This window comes from Lutra lutra, chromosome 4 (genome assembly GCF_902655055.1).
Source record: "Lutra lutra chromosome 4, mLutLut1.2, whole genome shotgun sequence".
Classification (NCBI taxonomy): Eukaryota; Metazoa; Chordata; class Mammalia; order Carnivora; family Mustelidae; genus Lutra; species Lutra lutra.
The window spans coordinates 188,308,925-188,325,791 of record NC_062281.1 but is presented as its reverse complement, the minus strand read 5'-3'; the positions used below and the strand labels follow the sequence as shown (position 1 = coordinate 188,325,791).

Sequence of the window (16,867 nt, the reverse complement as noted above, 5' to 3'; positions counted from 1 at the left end):
GGAGAACCCCACCAGATGGGCCCTCCATACCTCCTCGATCTCGTTTCTTCCGTCCAGCCTCACCCACCACTCTCTGTTTCTTGAGTGTGCACTGCCCCAAGCTCATTCTGGGCTTCCGGGTTAGTTAGGTCATTTCTTCCCACCTGGAGTTCACTTGCTCATTCATCAGCTACTTAGTGTATCTTATGGGCCAGGTATTTTAGGGAGAAGCCAAGTAGGGAAGATATAGCACAATGAGTGGTTGAGTATTCTGGCACATGTGTGAGGGTGTGTGGGGGAGGTACTGATTTCAGTTGTGCGGGGGGGAGGCCACCACATGAAAGTGCCCTTTGAGGACGGATCTAAGGGGGTAAAAGAGTGCTATCTTGAGATTTTCCTTGTTTGCTTATTATGAGACACCCCCACCCACCCACCCAACAATAGTACCTAAAATCACGAGAGATCTCACCTCTGTCTCTAGTGCCCAGAATGGGGCCCAGCACCTAGGTAAACAGGGACTATTTGGGGATATAGAGGTGAGCCTTGGGAAGGTTCTAATCTTGATCATTGCTGCTGCCTTAATTTGCAGAGCAAAGGAGAGCCGCTGCTGAAAGAGAAGGAAGCACGCTCTTAGAAAGCAGGTGACACCTGCCTTCTATAATCTACCACTTTGGAAAGCTTAGTCCTAGAAGGGGCTTGCTTAAGGAACCTGAGATTCTGGTTCCTAAATAATTGGACTGGAAGATTCTAACCAGGTGGGATTTCATAAAGGAGGACACGTGATGCAAGAGGAAGCGGTTGCTTCTGACAACCAGGATTATAATTTATGAAAGGGTGAGGTGGTGACGAGGAAGGGTGTCAGAACCCAGGAAGGGGCTAGGGGGTATTCTGGCTCATGGGGGCACAAAGATGTCTTTTGTTATGTTGGTGAGTACATGGATGAGCCGTTAAAACACTTGGCTTTGTGTCCGCTCACTAACCAGGTGAACTAGGCAAATCATTAAATTTCCAATGTTAGACAATTATCCTGATACTTGTTAAAACAGCTGGAAGATTTTATTTAAGACTACTGTAATAGGGGAGAGAGATGGTTCAAAATACAGCAACGATAGCTGGGGAATTATAACCAAGGAACAGTATGGGGGAGGGGGGATGGAAAAGTACAGAGAGAACACATCAAGGGTAGCAAGGGTTCTTGCTAAAGGCGAGCCTTCACTTGGACCTCCACTTGGACTTGGAATGGGGAACTTGGTCAGGTGGGAGCATTCTCTCTCAGCTGACTTAGCAGGGTTCTTGCTGAAACTAGACTCTTGTAAGGATGGACAAAGAAACCCAACTAGAATTTGGTCAAGGAGAGATCTTTGTCGGCCTCACTTTCCAAATCTGATAAAAGGGACATTGATGCCAATGCAACTCACCCACGGGGCCATTTTGAAATGAAGTCGGTCAGAGGGTAATAAACAAACCCTATGCGGTCCCCATGAGGGGGGTTGTTATAAGCTGGGCCTCCCACGTGAAGTAGAACCTACAACTTGGAAAGACCTCAGTGCACTTCTGTTCAAGTGGCCTACCTACTCTTCCTGCTCACTCTCTCTACACGCCTACACCCGTGGTGCTGAATTCACGCGGCTGCGGTTAGTGGACTTGAGGAGGAAGGGGGACCGGATGGTGAGGGGAGCACAAAGTTAGAAATCGGTTCTGGAAGAATCTGCGGGCAGAGAATGGTATGGAAGTGAGGGCCGAAGGTAGTGCTTGGGCCATTTGAGTGGTCCTCATACTGAAGGTTTACTCCCATGACCGCAGCATGGTATTTGAAAGAAGACATTTGTCTCAATGAGCTAGTTTTGAAGCAGTTGGGGAGAGAGGGTTTACTGGGACCAACTGGTCAATCTTTTGGGGGGAAATCAACATATATCCCCATTTTACATCATACTTCAAAAGAAACACAAGACGAGGAGAAATATTCAGTGTGAGAACAAAACCATAAGGGCAATCTAGTGAGTATTCACAGAGGCTTGAGTTAGGGTTTGTAAGTTTCACGTCCAAGGGGAAAGCAAGTTTAATGTTTGATTGGCGATTGAGCTCAGGACTTACAAGAGAGATGTAAATGCCAGCTCGTCCAAAATAAAAATGTTTGTTGCAGCGCTTACAAAGAATATTTCCTAAGGTATAAAGAACACATACGAAACTGTAAAAGAGATGAATGCCATCAGAGAAAAATGGTCGCAGAAGGAGACCTTTCTAATGGCCAAAAAATTAATGGAACAACACACCACCATTAAACCAAGAATGTAAATAAAACCAGAAGATTGCAAACACTTATTTAAAACATTTTTACCGGGGCGCCTAGATGGCTCAGTGGGTTAAGCCGCTGCCTTCAGCTCAGGTCATGATCCCAGGTCCTGGGTTCGAGCCCCACATCGGGCTCTCTGCTCAGCAGGGAGCCTGCTTCCTCCTCTCTCTCTGCCTGCCTCTCTGCTTACTTGTGATTTCTCTCTGTCAAATAAATAAATAAAATCTTTAAAAAAAAAAAAAAGCCTCTGCCTTCAGCTCGGGTCATGATCTCAGGGTCCTGGGATCGAGCCCCGCATCAGGCTCTCGGCTCAGTGGGGAGCCTGCTTCCCCCTCTCTCTCTGCCTGCCTCTCTGCCTACTTGTGATCTCTCTCTGTCAAATGCATAAATAAAATCTTTAAAAAAAATTTTTTTTTATCGAGACCTTGGGACTATTACTATTCTAGTAACAGTTCTAAACTCTAAAATATTTTAAAAGGAAGGGATCCCATAAAAATAGGTAAACTGGAATAGTTTCTTTAGAGAGATCAGGCTTCAGTGCAAAGAGGAAAGTAGTTCCCAATTAGCACTTTCAGACGATAAACATCTCTTCAGTTCTTACGTGTTCTTAAGCTTGAGAAGCTGAAGGTAAAATTGATTTGCCCCATCTTTTCACAGTTAACGAAGAGGTTGGCCCAGCTTTTGAAAGAATAACACCTACACACAAATTCCAAAGCAGATGGATGGATTGACACCTTATTTGGAAACTTCCATTGGTTCTAACCCCCAGGCTGGGTGAGGCTGGTTGAGACAGGAAAAGGTGTTCACGTGAGCATGATGAGGGCACCGGGGCCAGAAGGGACACTGTTATTGTAGGTTCGTCATTGTGCTTATGTAAACAGCTGCGTGTGTGCCCTGTGCACACGCACGTGTCTTCAGAGGGAAAAAGAATCAGAGGACGGAGGCATCAATGCACAATTTTAATTTCACCGGTCAAAGGAACAGGGCGTCCATCGGTGGCTGGAAACTCAGGCAGCTGGGCTGGTAGGAAGGAGCTCTTCACCCGGGAAAGCCTTCAACCAAAAAAATAAGACGGACAATTGAAGATCTCTTGTTAGAGATCAACTTTCCCATGGAGCAAAAAGAATGCCAAGGCAGTGTGACAAAAGTTATGCATCTTAATCATGAGTGCCATTCTTCCTTAAAACACCCTTTGTCTACTCTCAGTGATGTTAGTCCTTGGCTCAGGGGGCCAAGTGCAGGAAGGAATTTTTATCAAGTTACGTTATCGATGAGCTGAATGCTGTTTGAAATAATTCAGACCAGCTTTACTCAGCACTTGATTTTTTTTTTTTTTTAAGCAAGGGTGTTTTGTTTCATTTTGTAAAGTTGGAGAAGGCCATGTAATACATGGTTTCGCTGAGCAGCCTCCAGAAAATGTTGCTAAAATTGATGATTTGTTAACGGTTCAAACCAGGAGGGGAAGAAAAGAAAAACGGGATGTAGGTTGTGTGTGTGTGTGTGTGTGTGTGTGTGTGTGTGTGTCTGTCTGTCTGTCTGTCTGTTTAATAAGGACTACTTCCCTAGCAAAGGAATATTTCCCCCTTGAGCGCGGTAAATACATTCAACATTTGCCTAACATCGCGGTCATAAATCCTGATGCGAGCCCCTCGCTACCCACCCCCACCCCAGCCAGCTGCTAGGAGGGGAGCCAACACTTTGCATGCACTGAAAGTATTCAGTTATTGCTAACTGGTGAAAGCCATTTTCCCCCAGAAGAAAAAAGAAATGCATTTGCTTAGGGAGCTCATCCAAAGCCGTTGATTGATATCACTGGATTAGGACTTCAGATGCAAAGAGAAGGCTCCCAGAACCAGTGAATTTACTCTTAAGATTTTCTCTCTCTGTGCATCAGCAAAGAAGTTGTGATCAAATATTTATTAGCTGTGCCTTTGGCTGGGCTTTTTAAGCACAGGGAGAAATACGGTATCGTAAGGCGAGGACTGGATTGCTGACTTGAGCACTGCCCGGACACAAACATCTACTTTTCAATTACACAACTAAGTCTCCAAGCATGACCCCACCTCCCCCAGTCTCGCCCCTGGTATGTGTATGCTTGCTTAGTTTGCAAGTGTATTTAGTCATGGAATTTCCAGAGGATGGGGAGGGGGCCCATGGCCAATGACTCAGATTTTTAATTCGTGAAAAAGGTTATTTGATGAGCCGAGATGATGCTCCTGCTTGGTCGTGAATCATTTGGATCGTTGCAACAGAGGTGAAAGAAAAGGCCACTGTTGCTCTCTGTCCCGCTTCCCTCACTCTAAGCTTCGTGTGGAATTCAACCTGCCACTTCAACTCCAGCCATCCCCTGATCCTCTGGAAACCTTTCTCATGGGTACAACAGGGTCATTCATTCAGTATTAATGCAGAAAAGCCCAGGCAAGGGACACTGAGGTCCCTTATTAGCATAGCTCTCCACGTACTAAGACTTCTGTTGGATATCTCAGCACCGTTATGTACATGACTGACTTTCCCCCATAGATAGTAACCTCAACTATAAAATCAGAGGTTGACTGTACCTGTGAGGTCTATGGTTAGAGCCAACGGTTCTCATCATTCAAGAAAACATCAGGTTCAAAATTAAATGGAAAGCAAGCTTGATTTTTAAGAGATGGGATCTGCTTTTGGACATTCCGATTTGGTATGTTTAAGATGGAGCCAGCAAATCAGAATTTTTAGAAATCTTTCCAGGGACTCTAATTTAGAATGTTTCCAGGTGTAAATGATATTTTCTTTTAAGATTTTATTTATTTATTTTTGTGAGAGAGATGTGCTCGCTTCAGCAGCACATATACTAAAATATTTTTGTGAAAGAGAAAGAGCGAGCACAAACGGGACAGGGCACTGGGGAGGGGCAGAGGGAGAAACAGACTCCCTGCTGATCAGAGAGCCCCATGTGGGACTTGATCCCAGAACCCTGGGATCATGACCTGAGCCGAAGGCAGACGCTCAACCTACTGAGCCCCTAGGTGTCCTTCAATGGTGTTCTATTAACCTGAATGCACTATTGTATGAGTTGTGCGAAATGGCATTAGGAAAAATCTGGTTCCTTACCGAAAAGGCAAAGTATACATCCCTTTGTCACCCTGCCACGGCAGAGGCGGGGGATGGGGGAAGCTTCATTGTTTTGCATTTTTATCCCTCTTTGCTTTTCTATGGAGACCACCAGGCCATTTTATGCGATGGAGGTACAGCAAGGAGAATGGTTTGTGGTAAGCTGCAAAGGTGACCCTCCCCCCAAAAAAAATCCCCAAAAGAAATGGTAAAGAAAATAATCTGATTGTAGCTGGCCAGTTAGGTCTGGCCACACAATTTCTACCTTAAGCCCTGACCCAGTCTTTCTTTTTCAGCCAGCACAGTCCGGCCAGAAGATGACATAACAACAGGTGTAGAAGACGGCATGGTGACCCTAGGTGCTGAAGATAACGTGATGACCACAGGCACCAGCGAGGAGCCTTATGAGTCTGGCTTAACAGCTCTGGTGAGTGTTCCAAGAAGAGTGGAGTTTGCTCTATAGGCATGCGATCATATGCAAGGATTGTTATGACTGTCTTATTTCACTTAGCATAATATCCTTACAGTTTATCCGTGTTGTAACACCTGTGACAATGTCCTTCCTTTTCAAGGCTGGTAGTTCCATGGTATGTCCCAAGCACATGATGTGTATCCGTTCATTGGTCATTAGATGTTTGAGTTTCTTCCAACTCTTGACTCTTGTGAATAGTGCTACGGTAAAAATGGGTGTGCAAATACCTCTCCCAGACCTTGCTTTCAGTCGGGTATATACCCAGAATGGGGATGGATGTGTCCTATGGTAGTTTTATTTTTAATCATTTTGAGGAACCTCCATCTTGTTTTCCATAGTGGTGCACCATTTTATAATCACACAGTGCACAAGCTTTCGGTTTCTCTACCTTCTTGCCAATACTTTATTTTCTGTTCTTTTGAGACTAGCCATCCTAACAGGTATGAGGTGATAATCTCATTGTGGTTTTAATGTGTATTTCTCTGATGACTGGAGGTACTGAGCATCTTTCATATGCTTATTGACTGGATATCATCTTTGGGGAAAGGTCTAGGCCAGTCCTTTTGCTCATTTTTGGTTTTTAGTTTGTTTTGTTTTGGGGGTTTTTTTTGTTTGTTTGTTTTTTTGAGAGAGAGAGAGAGAGAGAGCAAGCGAGTGAGCGTGCACGTGTACAAGCTGGGGGGAGGGGCAGAGGGAGAGGGAGAGAATCTCAAGCAGGCTCCACTCTTAGCATGCAGCCCAATGCAGGGCTTGATCTCATGACCCTGAGATCATGACCTGAGCCAAAACCAAGAGTTGGACCAACTTAACCAACTGAGCCACCCAGGTGTCTCCTTTTTGCCCATTTTTGAATCAGACTATTCGATTCTTTGTTGTTAAGTTGTAAGAGTTGTTCATACCCTTGTAAGTTGTAGGAGTTGTTCATACCCTTGTAAGTTGTGGGAGTTGTTCATAACCTTATCAGGTATATGATAGGCAGATACTATCTCCCATTCCATAGATTGCTTTTTGACTCTGCTGATTGTGTCCTGTGAGGCACAAAGTTTTTAAGTTTAATGTGGTCCCATTCATCTAATTTTGGTTTTGTTGCCTGTGCTCACTGACATATTTGTTGAATGTTACATCGGCATGAACTTTGGAGTCAACAGAATCACTTCCAAGTCTTCTTGCTTGTTGGCTGTGTGATTTTGGGCATGTTGTCTGATCTCTCTAGGCCTCATTCAGACTATAGAACTATTAATAGGATTTATGTTACAGGATTGTTTATAGACTAGAGGAGAAGGTCTTTAAAGGGCCTAGCACACAGTAAGCTCTTCATAAAGGCAAGTTATTGTGCTAACTGGAGGAGGGAGGGCACTGAAAGATGATACAACATAATATGTACCAAATAAATCTTACAGGGGAAAAAATGCCATTCACGTTCAAGGGAGAGAAAGAATTAAAGCCCAGTGAATTGGTATTTTTTGAATAATTAAAACCCTAGGAAGTCATCTTTTTAGATTAGATTAGATTAGTCAATTTAGTCATGCTAAATATTTAGTATTTATTTCTGGAGTACATTTGGTTTCATTCTTGTCCCCAGTCTCTCATTTCTGTTTGTTTGTTTTCTTGTTTCCACTTTAAATTTATGTCCTCATATATTTTATATATTCATGCCGCTTTAAATCTTATATTATAAGGTTGAGTATATATTTGAAAACATTAGATCTTATTTCTCTTTTGTCTCATTTCCTTCTCTAATAGGTGCCAGTAAATACAGAGAGCGTAACAGACGTACGCATAGAGGATGGGCCAACTCAAGAAAGCACAGTCCATGCCAAAGAAGAAAGCCAGAGTACCACAACTGTATTGAATGTAGTGACTAGTCACTCCATAGGTAAGAAACTCAGTAGGTCAACTCTATAGGTTGATCTACTTTTGTATAATCAGTACATACAAATATCCACGAACAAAGCTATTTATTAGTAGTATTGGAATGCCAAGAGCGAGTTCTGAACCAAGCCTTATGTGCTAGGTTCAGATTCAATGTATAGGGTTGCTAAATTGAATTTGGTTTATTGAGTTGCTGAACAAAGCTCTCCCCTTTCAATGACAGCTAGTGATCATGTCCCCACAAGGACAAGTTAGCTACTGGCATCATGTTGGGGATAGTAAATTGATACAATGTTACATTAAGAACTTGTTGTTGATACTCAAGAGCAGGAACCTTGACCAACCTACTTATGTTGTAATAGATTCTATACTAATATTCACCATCTCACCCTGAGTTCATGTCTGCACACACGGAAGAAGAATCTATTCTTGGGGGCTGCACTTTGATTCATAGTTGGCACCTCCAGCTGTGTCAAAGACCACTGCCTTGGGTATTTGTCATTATTTGAGGTGTAGACCATCACTGAGAATGAGGAAAAATCATTGCCGTTACAACTTAGCAATGGAAAGAGAGAGAGCCTTCTATTTCTAGAGCTTTCTTATGAGAAATGTGGCTGTTTGGGATTTTTATTTTAAATTTTTTTAATTAAAATTTAAAATTGCCTTATTTTGTAATAAATAGTGTGGGAGAGGGAGAGGGAATAAACTAATCCTTCTATAACTGCAATGAATGCTTGTTAATGAGTAATTTTAAAGATTTTATTTATTTACCTGAGAGAGAGAGAGAGAGAGCCAGAAAGGGCATGAGTCGTGGAAGGGTGGAGGGAGGGGGAGAAGTGGTGGGGAGCCCGATATGGGGCTCAACCCCAGGATCCCGAGATCATGACCTGAGCTGAAGGCAGACCCTTAATGACTGAGCCACCCAGTGCCCCTAGGTAGGAATTTCCATTTTTAATGTTAGTAAACATAAAGACCTTGCCTAAATTGATGGTTCCTCAAATCAGTGGCACATTTAAACACCTAGAAAGTTACTTTATTGCTCAATACACATTTCTAGACCCAACCACCACTCTGGGTTTTTTTTTTTTTAAAGATTTTATTTATTTATTTGACAGACAGAGATCACAAGTAGGCAGAGAGGCAGGCAGAGAGAGAGAGAGAGAGAGAGAGAGAGGAGGAAGCAGGCTCCCCACTGAGCAGACAGCCCAATGCAGGGCTCTATCCCAGGACCCTGGGATCATGACCTGAGCCAAAGGCAGAGGCTTTAACTCACTGAGCCACCCAGGTGCCCCACCACTTTGGTTTTAAAAACTCTATTGCACTTCTGAGGATTTTTTAAGAATTGCTTTATATTTGGGGCACCTGGCTGGTTCAGTTGGTGGAGCATGAGACTCTTGATCTCAGGGTCATGAGTTCGAGTCCTGCATTGGACATGGAGCCTATTTAAAATTTTTTTTAAATTGTGTCACATTTGTACACACAGTGTCCATAGCAGCATCATTCACATTAGCTAAAACATAAGAGCATCTCAGATGTCCATCAACAGAGACATGAGTAAACAAAATGTGGTATATTTATTTCATTCAGCCCTTAAAAGGAAGCACATCCTGACACCTGCTAGGATATGGATGAACCTTGAGGACATTATGCTAAGTGGAATAAACCTGTCACCCAAAGAAAACTACTGTAGAATTCCACTTAGAAGAGTCAAATTCATAGAGACAGAAAGTAGGATGGTGGGTGCCAGGGGCCAGGGAGAAATGGCTGGGGACTTGGTGTTTAATGGGGATGGGGTGTCAATTTTGTGAGACAGGAAGAGTCCTGGAGATGGATGGTGGTGATGGTTGCCCAAGACTGAATGTATTTAATGCCACTTAACGTCTATTTAAAAAATGATGAGGACAGTAAGTTTTATGTTACGTGTCTTTTACCACAATGGCGGGAGTGGGGGGGGATCTTTATGAAGTACTTTGAAAATAAAGCCTAAATAAAGGTCACTCTGAAATGACAAAGAAACGGTGAACATTTAAACACCCAATAGAGCCAAATAGGGCTAAGCAAAGAAAGAATCATTGATAAAATTTGTCATTGGAAAACATTTCAAAATTTTGGAGAAGAATTGATCATTTGTTAAATAAGTTGACAGCGCATCAACTGCTGAAAATGGAGTGTCCCAAGTTGAGTATTCTTCCCATCACATGAGGATACCTCTCCTATCCTTTAAAACAAAATCCTCAGTTTTCTGGAAAATACTCATGATTCCCCTCCTATCCTGTCTCCTGCCCCACCCTGTCACAAAAAGTATGACTTATGGCCCATTTCCACATAATACATCAGTGTCCCAAGAAATTTTCACATATGAGTTAAAATGTCATTATAAGCACTTGGTTTTTTAAGAGGTGATTTTATTAGGGCAGCAGATGTCTTTCCCATGAAACACCCAAGTACGATGATGTTCACATACATGACACACTCTCATGACTACAGTCAGTATAATTGGGGTGGTGTTAGGGAGGATAGAACTAATAAGTTCTAATTTGGTAATGAATCTTCCACACTTTTTGGTAATATGTTTTCTGACCAATGGTGTCACTGATGGTGAGAATGATGTGTTAGAGAATTCTGGAACTCAACAGCCACCATGTTAGGACACGATAAACAAACAATTGACTTTTTCTACTGGTAGTTGGCAGCTAAACGGATGACCTTTTAGGAGCGATTCTGTGATACATTTGTTTCAGGCTGGCCTCAGACCCACCAGTCTTTGAGCCATCTGTGTGTGTGTGTGTGTGTGTGTGTGTGTGTGTGTGTGTGTGTGTGTGTGTTGGGACAACACCATCAGCTTGAGCTCCATGTAAATGCCCCAGAGCCATGGCTTCAGCTCATGCTGGCAGAAGTGGGTTCAGAGACCCTTGTCCTAGGGCCATCTTGAAAAGGTGCCCTTTTTTTAAGGGTCTTGGTACAAAGACTTCTTTCAAACCCACACATTAGAAAAAGTAAGCATTTGTAGATGATGCTTTCACCTTTGATTGGAAAAGCTCTTGGTTATCTGCGGTATTTGCAAGTTATGAACTATAGTTCTAAGGTGGGACCTGATTGATTGACTTCTCTCCCTTGTCTCAGTAAACGAAAGCCCTTTGACTTTTCCTCTGTTGGCAAACCTGGTAAACGACCACCACCCAAAAGAGTTAAAGACTTGGTATGAAAAGAAGGTGATGGGAAAAACAAAACCAAACCAAAAACGTTTACTCTTAAATTAGGCATTGTGTAAAATTATCTGAGAGAAACTCACAACCTAATTGTTTACTTGCTGTGAGTTAACTCAGACCGATGCCATAGGTAAATGGGAGTAGTTACGTTTTAACTATTGAACTAGGTCTGGCTGCAGAGAGAAATCCTAACATAATAGTGACATAAACACAAAGAGTATATTCCCTAATTAAACTTGGCTGGGCATGTTGCTGCCCTATAAAGCACGGATTTTGCTACTAAAGATAAAAACAGGGAATTGCTGTCATAAGACAAATCAGTCTTCTAGAACTAGAAGAATCCCACCTTCTAGAACTAGAGTCTATCGCTCTCAAAATCCTTCAAAATAAACTTTATAACAATGGATGAGTTTTCTATGGTCTTGATATTAGACCAAGAATCAACAGCTTTGGTTTCTTTGGTTACCCAAAGCCCATTTCTGTGGGCCAATTTCCCTGACTCTGTTCTCTAAAGTCGATGAGAAAACAGTAAGTTACACCAAAGTACTATGCACACATAGGTGTGAAGAGCGTTCATAAATTCAGTAATAACAGTTTTGAAGACAAGATCGTGTCAGAACGTGCTTAAAAATCCTCTGATCCAATTTATTTAAGAAATTACATTCTTCGCTTCTGTTGTGCTACCTTCCACTTAAGGTAAATTCATCTTTTGCCAATTGTTAAATTATAGTTATTATATCCTAATAATTCTGTATCATTACATCTCTTTCTTTACAGAGAAAGTAGGCACAGAGACAACAGTTCACACAGAGACAACAGTTGAAAAAGGTAGGTGAGATTTTGTTATCAAAATATTTTTATAGGGGTTTTTAAAAAGAAACTTCTCTGAAACAAATCTTGTGATGAATTACATTCTTTCCTAGATTGTAGTCAACAAGAGAGGAATACAGGGGGTGCCTGGGTGGCTCAGTGGGTTAAAGACTGCCTTCTGCTCAGGTCGCGATCCCAGGGTCCTGGGATCAAGCCCCGCATCCGGAGCTCTGCTCAGCGGGGAGCCTGCTTCCCTTCCTCTCTCTCTCTCTGCCTGCTTCTCTGCCTACTTGTGATCTCTGTCTGTCAAATAAATCTTTTAAAAAAGAGAGAGAGAGGAATACAGAACCCTCTGAGAATAGGTTTCAAACTTCTTTAAAGGGAGAAAAGAAAATTGCCTGTATTTGAAAACACGCAAACCACAAATGAGTCTCATCACTTAAGGACAACCGTGGAGAATGGTGTCATATCACAATTTATTGTGATGAAGAATGAAAGTAGGGGCTCATTGAGTACCAACGCTACCTAATAATTCACAGTGAAGCCACCCAGTATGAACGGTATGCTGGACAGATGAGACCTAGGAATCTTTCCGTTCATATGGGGGAATGAAAGTAGCCCAGAGTTTCATCTCCTTCAGGTGAATTCCCACTGAAAAAGCAGAAGCAAATTAGTGCTTCATTTGCTGTCTTCAGTGGGGCGGTGGTATTGTCTATAAATGACACATTTTATCACAGGCCTATCATTTATCTGGGTCTCGTGCTTTTTTTTTCCCTCTCCTCATTCAGATGGTCTGGCGACAGTGACCCTGGTTGGAATTATAGTTGGAGTCTTACTAGCCATTGGATTCATTGGTGGGATCATCATTGTGGTTGCTCGAAAAATGTCAGGAAGGTACTCGTAAGTAAATATCTTACAGGCCTGTGGTAGGTAAATGAGAGCGGGCATATCCAGATCTCCAACCTTAGAGCTAATTGAAATCTCTAACTAGAGGTCATGTTCGGGGATGTCTAGCTGCCCAGTGGTTGGAGACAACTCTTGATCCCAGGGTTGTGAGTTTGAGCCCCACATGGGGTGTAGAGTTTACTTTTAAAAAAAGTCAATTTCAGCAGCCCCTTACCTCCGTGAGGACTACATCTGAAGTTTCCCCAGGAGAACAGGCATCTACTTGGCCCTTCTAAGTTTCCAAGAAAAGAGAGTTAGAGTCAAAGATGGCTATTTAATTGACTCCTATTGAGATCTAACCAAATTTGGCCTCTTGTCCTAGTTTCTCAACAAACTGAACTTGAAAGAAAACCCCAGCCAAGTTTCAACTTGATACCTAATTGCCTTGCCCCAGTCATCAGAGGGAGGGAGGTGGCTTTCAGAAGAATGGGCACTGCAGAGCCCAGGCACCATTCAGACGAGAATTCTTCTGCTGTAGGGGTCCCCCTCCCTCCACTTCTGCCCTGCACATACCCACACGTGGTAGTGAACTCCTAGCAGTGATTATGGGTGAAGGGTAGGAGTTCTGTCTCTCTATGAAAATTCAGAAGATTCAAACTCATAACCAGGGGAACACTTTTTCTTATTTCTGTTGGGGAGATGATATATAATGGGGGATGGGGGTGGCAGAGAGGACAAGTAAGGGTTGAGGGACATATCCCACAATATAGTCTCAGACTGACATGCTTGGAAATGCCTGGGAACCTGCCCCTGATGGTGTGAGGGCCAGGCATGCAAGAGGAATGAGCAGGGACAGGAGAACAGCTCCAGGTTCCAGAACTCCCAGATTTATACAAAAGGACAATAGGACCATGACTCACAGGATTACTATTTACAGTGCCAGTAAGAGAAGTGACAGTCACCTTTTTCTTTGTTTTCACAGGCCCTAAAGAGCTGAAGAGTTGTGCCCTTCTACCAAAATGTTTGAAAGAGAATTTCCGACTTCCCCGTCCCCGGGCATGTGGGAGAAGATGACCCATGGAAATCACTTGGCGGTCCCATTCCAAATCCATGGTGATCCCTCCGCTTACCAAAAGTAACCCAAGGAAAGACAATTCACGAGACTCGCTCCTCTAGGCATTTGTCTTCTGAAAATATTTTTAAATACAAATTTTGTAAAAGATGATTAAAAAGACAAAATGCATAGAAAATGGAGAAAAGCCATGTAAACTGATTTTTAACTAAGGCAATATAATTTAATCGATGTTAGAAATTATAATCCTGTCTCCGTTCTGACCATTCTCTGGTATTGTTAAAATGCAATCAAGTCTGGGAATATTTATACCAATGGAGTCCTTGAGATCTGTGGGTGCCATGCTCGTCAGTAGCATAAGCATTGTGCAATTTCCGCTCTGTTGAAATGTACACATTCCAGTCTAGTCTGGTCTGTTTTAAAAGCCTTAATTTCATGTGAATAATCAAGTAGAAAATCTTAACTTGTTTAATGTCATGAGCAACTGCCTTTCACTGGCCCAGACGAATCATTTCAAAGGTACCCATGTTAGGTTATAAACAGGAAGTCTATAGTCTGGAGAAGAGATTTTTGTTTCTCACAATAAGTTCATCGGGCAGGCTCTAGGCTGGCGTATTGCCTTCTCCAGCAATGACTTGGTGACTCAGAGATTTGCTCCTACCTGCCATCTTCTCTTCCCTCAGAGGACGAGGAGCCAGAGCTCCCGGAGCAGACTTTTCTCTTCCCATGACCTAAGCCCTCCAGATTGGCTGCTTTGTTCTGGAATATGGAAGTCCAAACCGTGGAGACTGATGGAGGCCCAGTGGTGCCTGAGGCTCAGATGTTCCAGAAGCCAAGAACCATGGTCCCCAAACAGAAGGAAACCCTGTGCATGCCTCTGGCCTCATTACCTTCTGCTTCAGAGGAAACATGTGGGACACGAAAATAATACCGTAAGATAGTGATTTTAAGAAAGCATGTGGGTTTAAAGACTGGACGTAAAAATAAAAGAAATTCCCATTCTTTGTGACACATACCACGCATTTCCGTGGGGTCATCACTGAAAAGGTCCTCAAGGTAAAGGAGCCCACGTTGCCATCTGGGGTGGGCACCATTTGCTCAGTACATTTCTTCCCATAGGTCAGCTGCCTTCTTTCCCCCCTAAACACAAAGTTTTTATACTGAGCTGACGAGCTCAGTCATGATGGTGGCTGTGCAGGCCTCTATCCTCTCCACTTGTATGGAAAAGTAAACTGTCCTTTGGAAAAGCAGCTCCCATTCCCCTCTTTCTTGCAGTAACGCAGTGATGTTATCTTAAACAGCATGCCCTTCTGTTACCCAAGTCCGGCTGGTCACCAACCCAGGGTCCGTATTTGAACATCTGCTGATGGAGAGAAGGGGCTTTAGAAGGGCTTTGTGTGCTTACGTATCTGTCTGTTTCAACGCTCAGACTCCTGAACGGGAGTCGGGGACAAAGTCCGTTTTGTCTTGCGTGTCCTTTCTTTTCTCCTCTCACTGTGAACAACAACCGTCCACCCCAAGTCATACACTGGACCCGCTGCCTGCTGGGACAGGACCGTGGGTTTCTTGGTCACATCTGCGTTGGTGCTCCACGCAGTATAGACGTGTTTTGAAATAAAACAGATGATTGCGTATAACCATGAGTCCGACCTTTGATTGGAAAGATCCCTTCTGGGTCACGCTTTCGAACATTTCTAGAGAATCTTATCAGTCGTGGAAACCTCTGCCTCTTCACTTGATGGGGAGCGAATTATAAGTGGTTACAGGAAATAGATCCACTGGAAAGATATACAACTATGTCTTTCATGTAGGGCTCTGCCTGAGTGGAGAGGTGAAAGTCAAGCTGAGGCATGGGATGAGATAAGGTGGCACCTTGGTACTTCTTTTGCTCTCTGGTGACCAAGGGTGAACAAGGTCCTGCCTGGCTCCTGATTTCCCTGCCCTGGATGGGAGCCGGGGCAGGGAGCCATTACATCTGCTCCTGCCAGTCCTGGTAGCCTGTCCTTCCGGAATTCCTGCTCCTAGGACATCTCGCTGCTCCACGGCCCTTGGCTACAAGAGCTCTGCCTGGTCTGGAGACCGTAGTGGCCAGGCAGGCACTCAGCCTTTGCCCCTCTGTCCCTCTCTGGCAGTCTACCTGCGGCTTCCCCACCTACACTGTTCCACATGGACTCCCGTGCCACACCCTCCGTCTTCTCCCAGCCAACCCCATCCCTGCTCCTAAATGTTGGATGCCAGGAGCAGGAGAGCCCTTAGCAGCATGCTGTCCCCATAGTGCTCCATTTCTGTTAAGTCAGGATTGTTGAATTTGGCAGACGTCAGGAATTGCCTGTCTCGTAACTGGTGGAGCATAGCAGAAATTTACATATATATAAACAGGATTTGAGTGCCATTCTCTAGTTTACAGCAGTCATCCCTTGGGTGAGTCAGTTAACCTCTTCGGGCTACAGTTTCTAACTAAGAATGGCCATGAGATGGTTAAGAGAGCATTCCTTTTCTGACAGAAAACTAGCGATGTCCACCTAGCCCCAGAGACAGAGGAAGAGAACAGGGAGGGCTCTTGGCTAGCTCAAGTGTGCAGTCACAGTCCCTTACCCGCTCCTGGCACAGGAGAAACGCCCACTCACAGAGCTGCCGGGGCTGCTGGAAGTTCAAGGGAACCGCGTCCATTCTCCCATCAGAGGTGCCTGGGAGCAAGGCAGGCTTCAGTGAACCGCCGCCCATGAAAGCCTGGTTTTACCCCTGCCCCGCCCCCTTCTTTGTTTCAAGCAGGGAGAGCCAGTTGCAAACCAGGACTTAGTTCTGCCTCATGTGGCACCTTAATGACCGGGGAGAGAACAAGCCACTGGATTCCTGGCTGCGTCTATCTGCATTTTCACTCGTATTTACTTTGTATTCAGGGCATGGGGCTGCTTGGGACAAAAGCTTCCATGGGGAAAATTGTGTAAGCGGACATGAAACATTTTTTTTTTTTTTAATAATTAAAAGTCCAGTGGAAGTGAGGGAAGCAGTTCCCCAGAACATGGCTGGATTGGGCACCTACTTGGAACACACGGTTGTCCGCTTGTGTGTCAGAAGACTTGCTTTCCCTAAGAGATGGCACTTCTCTGTCCTCTTCCTGAAGCTTAACATGCGGTTAGGCTGTGTCGTAGATCCTGGGTCCTTAAATTTAATACATGTAA

General features: G+C 43.8%; 1 protein-coding gene across 5 annotated transcripts in view; it reads left to right on the top strand.

The window, feature by feature from the left end:
* The window catches only part of PDPN (podoplanin), a 29,355-nt gene extending 14,033 nt beyond the window's left edge, over positions 1–15,322 (top strand). The window contains exons 3-7 of one of the 5 annotated variants that reach the window (XM_047727471.1): positions 5,667–5,792; positions 7,581–7,713; positions 11,696–11,746; positions 12,517–12,632; positions 13,596–15,322. In XM_047727471.1, coding sequence (XP_047583427.1) covers positions 5,667–5,792; positions 7,581–7,713; positions 11,696–11,746; positions 12,517–12,632 — 426 coding nt within the window. In that variant the 3' untranslated portion in view covers positions 13,596–15,322. Of the gene's footprint in view, positions 1–5,661; positions 5,793–7,580; positions 7,714–11,695; positions 11,747–12,516; positions 12,633–13,595 lie in introns of all 5 variants that reach the window. The other 4 variants (XM_047727474.1, XM_047727472.1, XM_047727470.1 and 1 more) reach the window with 4 other exon arrangements.
* The last annotated feature ends 1,545 nt before the right edge of the window (positions 15,323–16,867 follow it).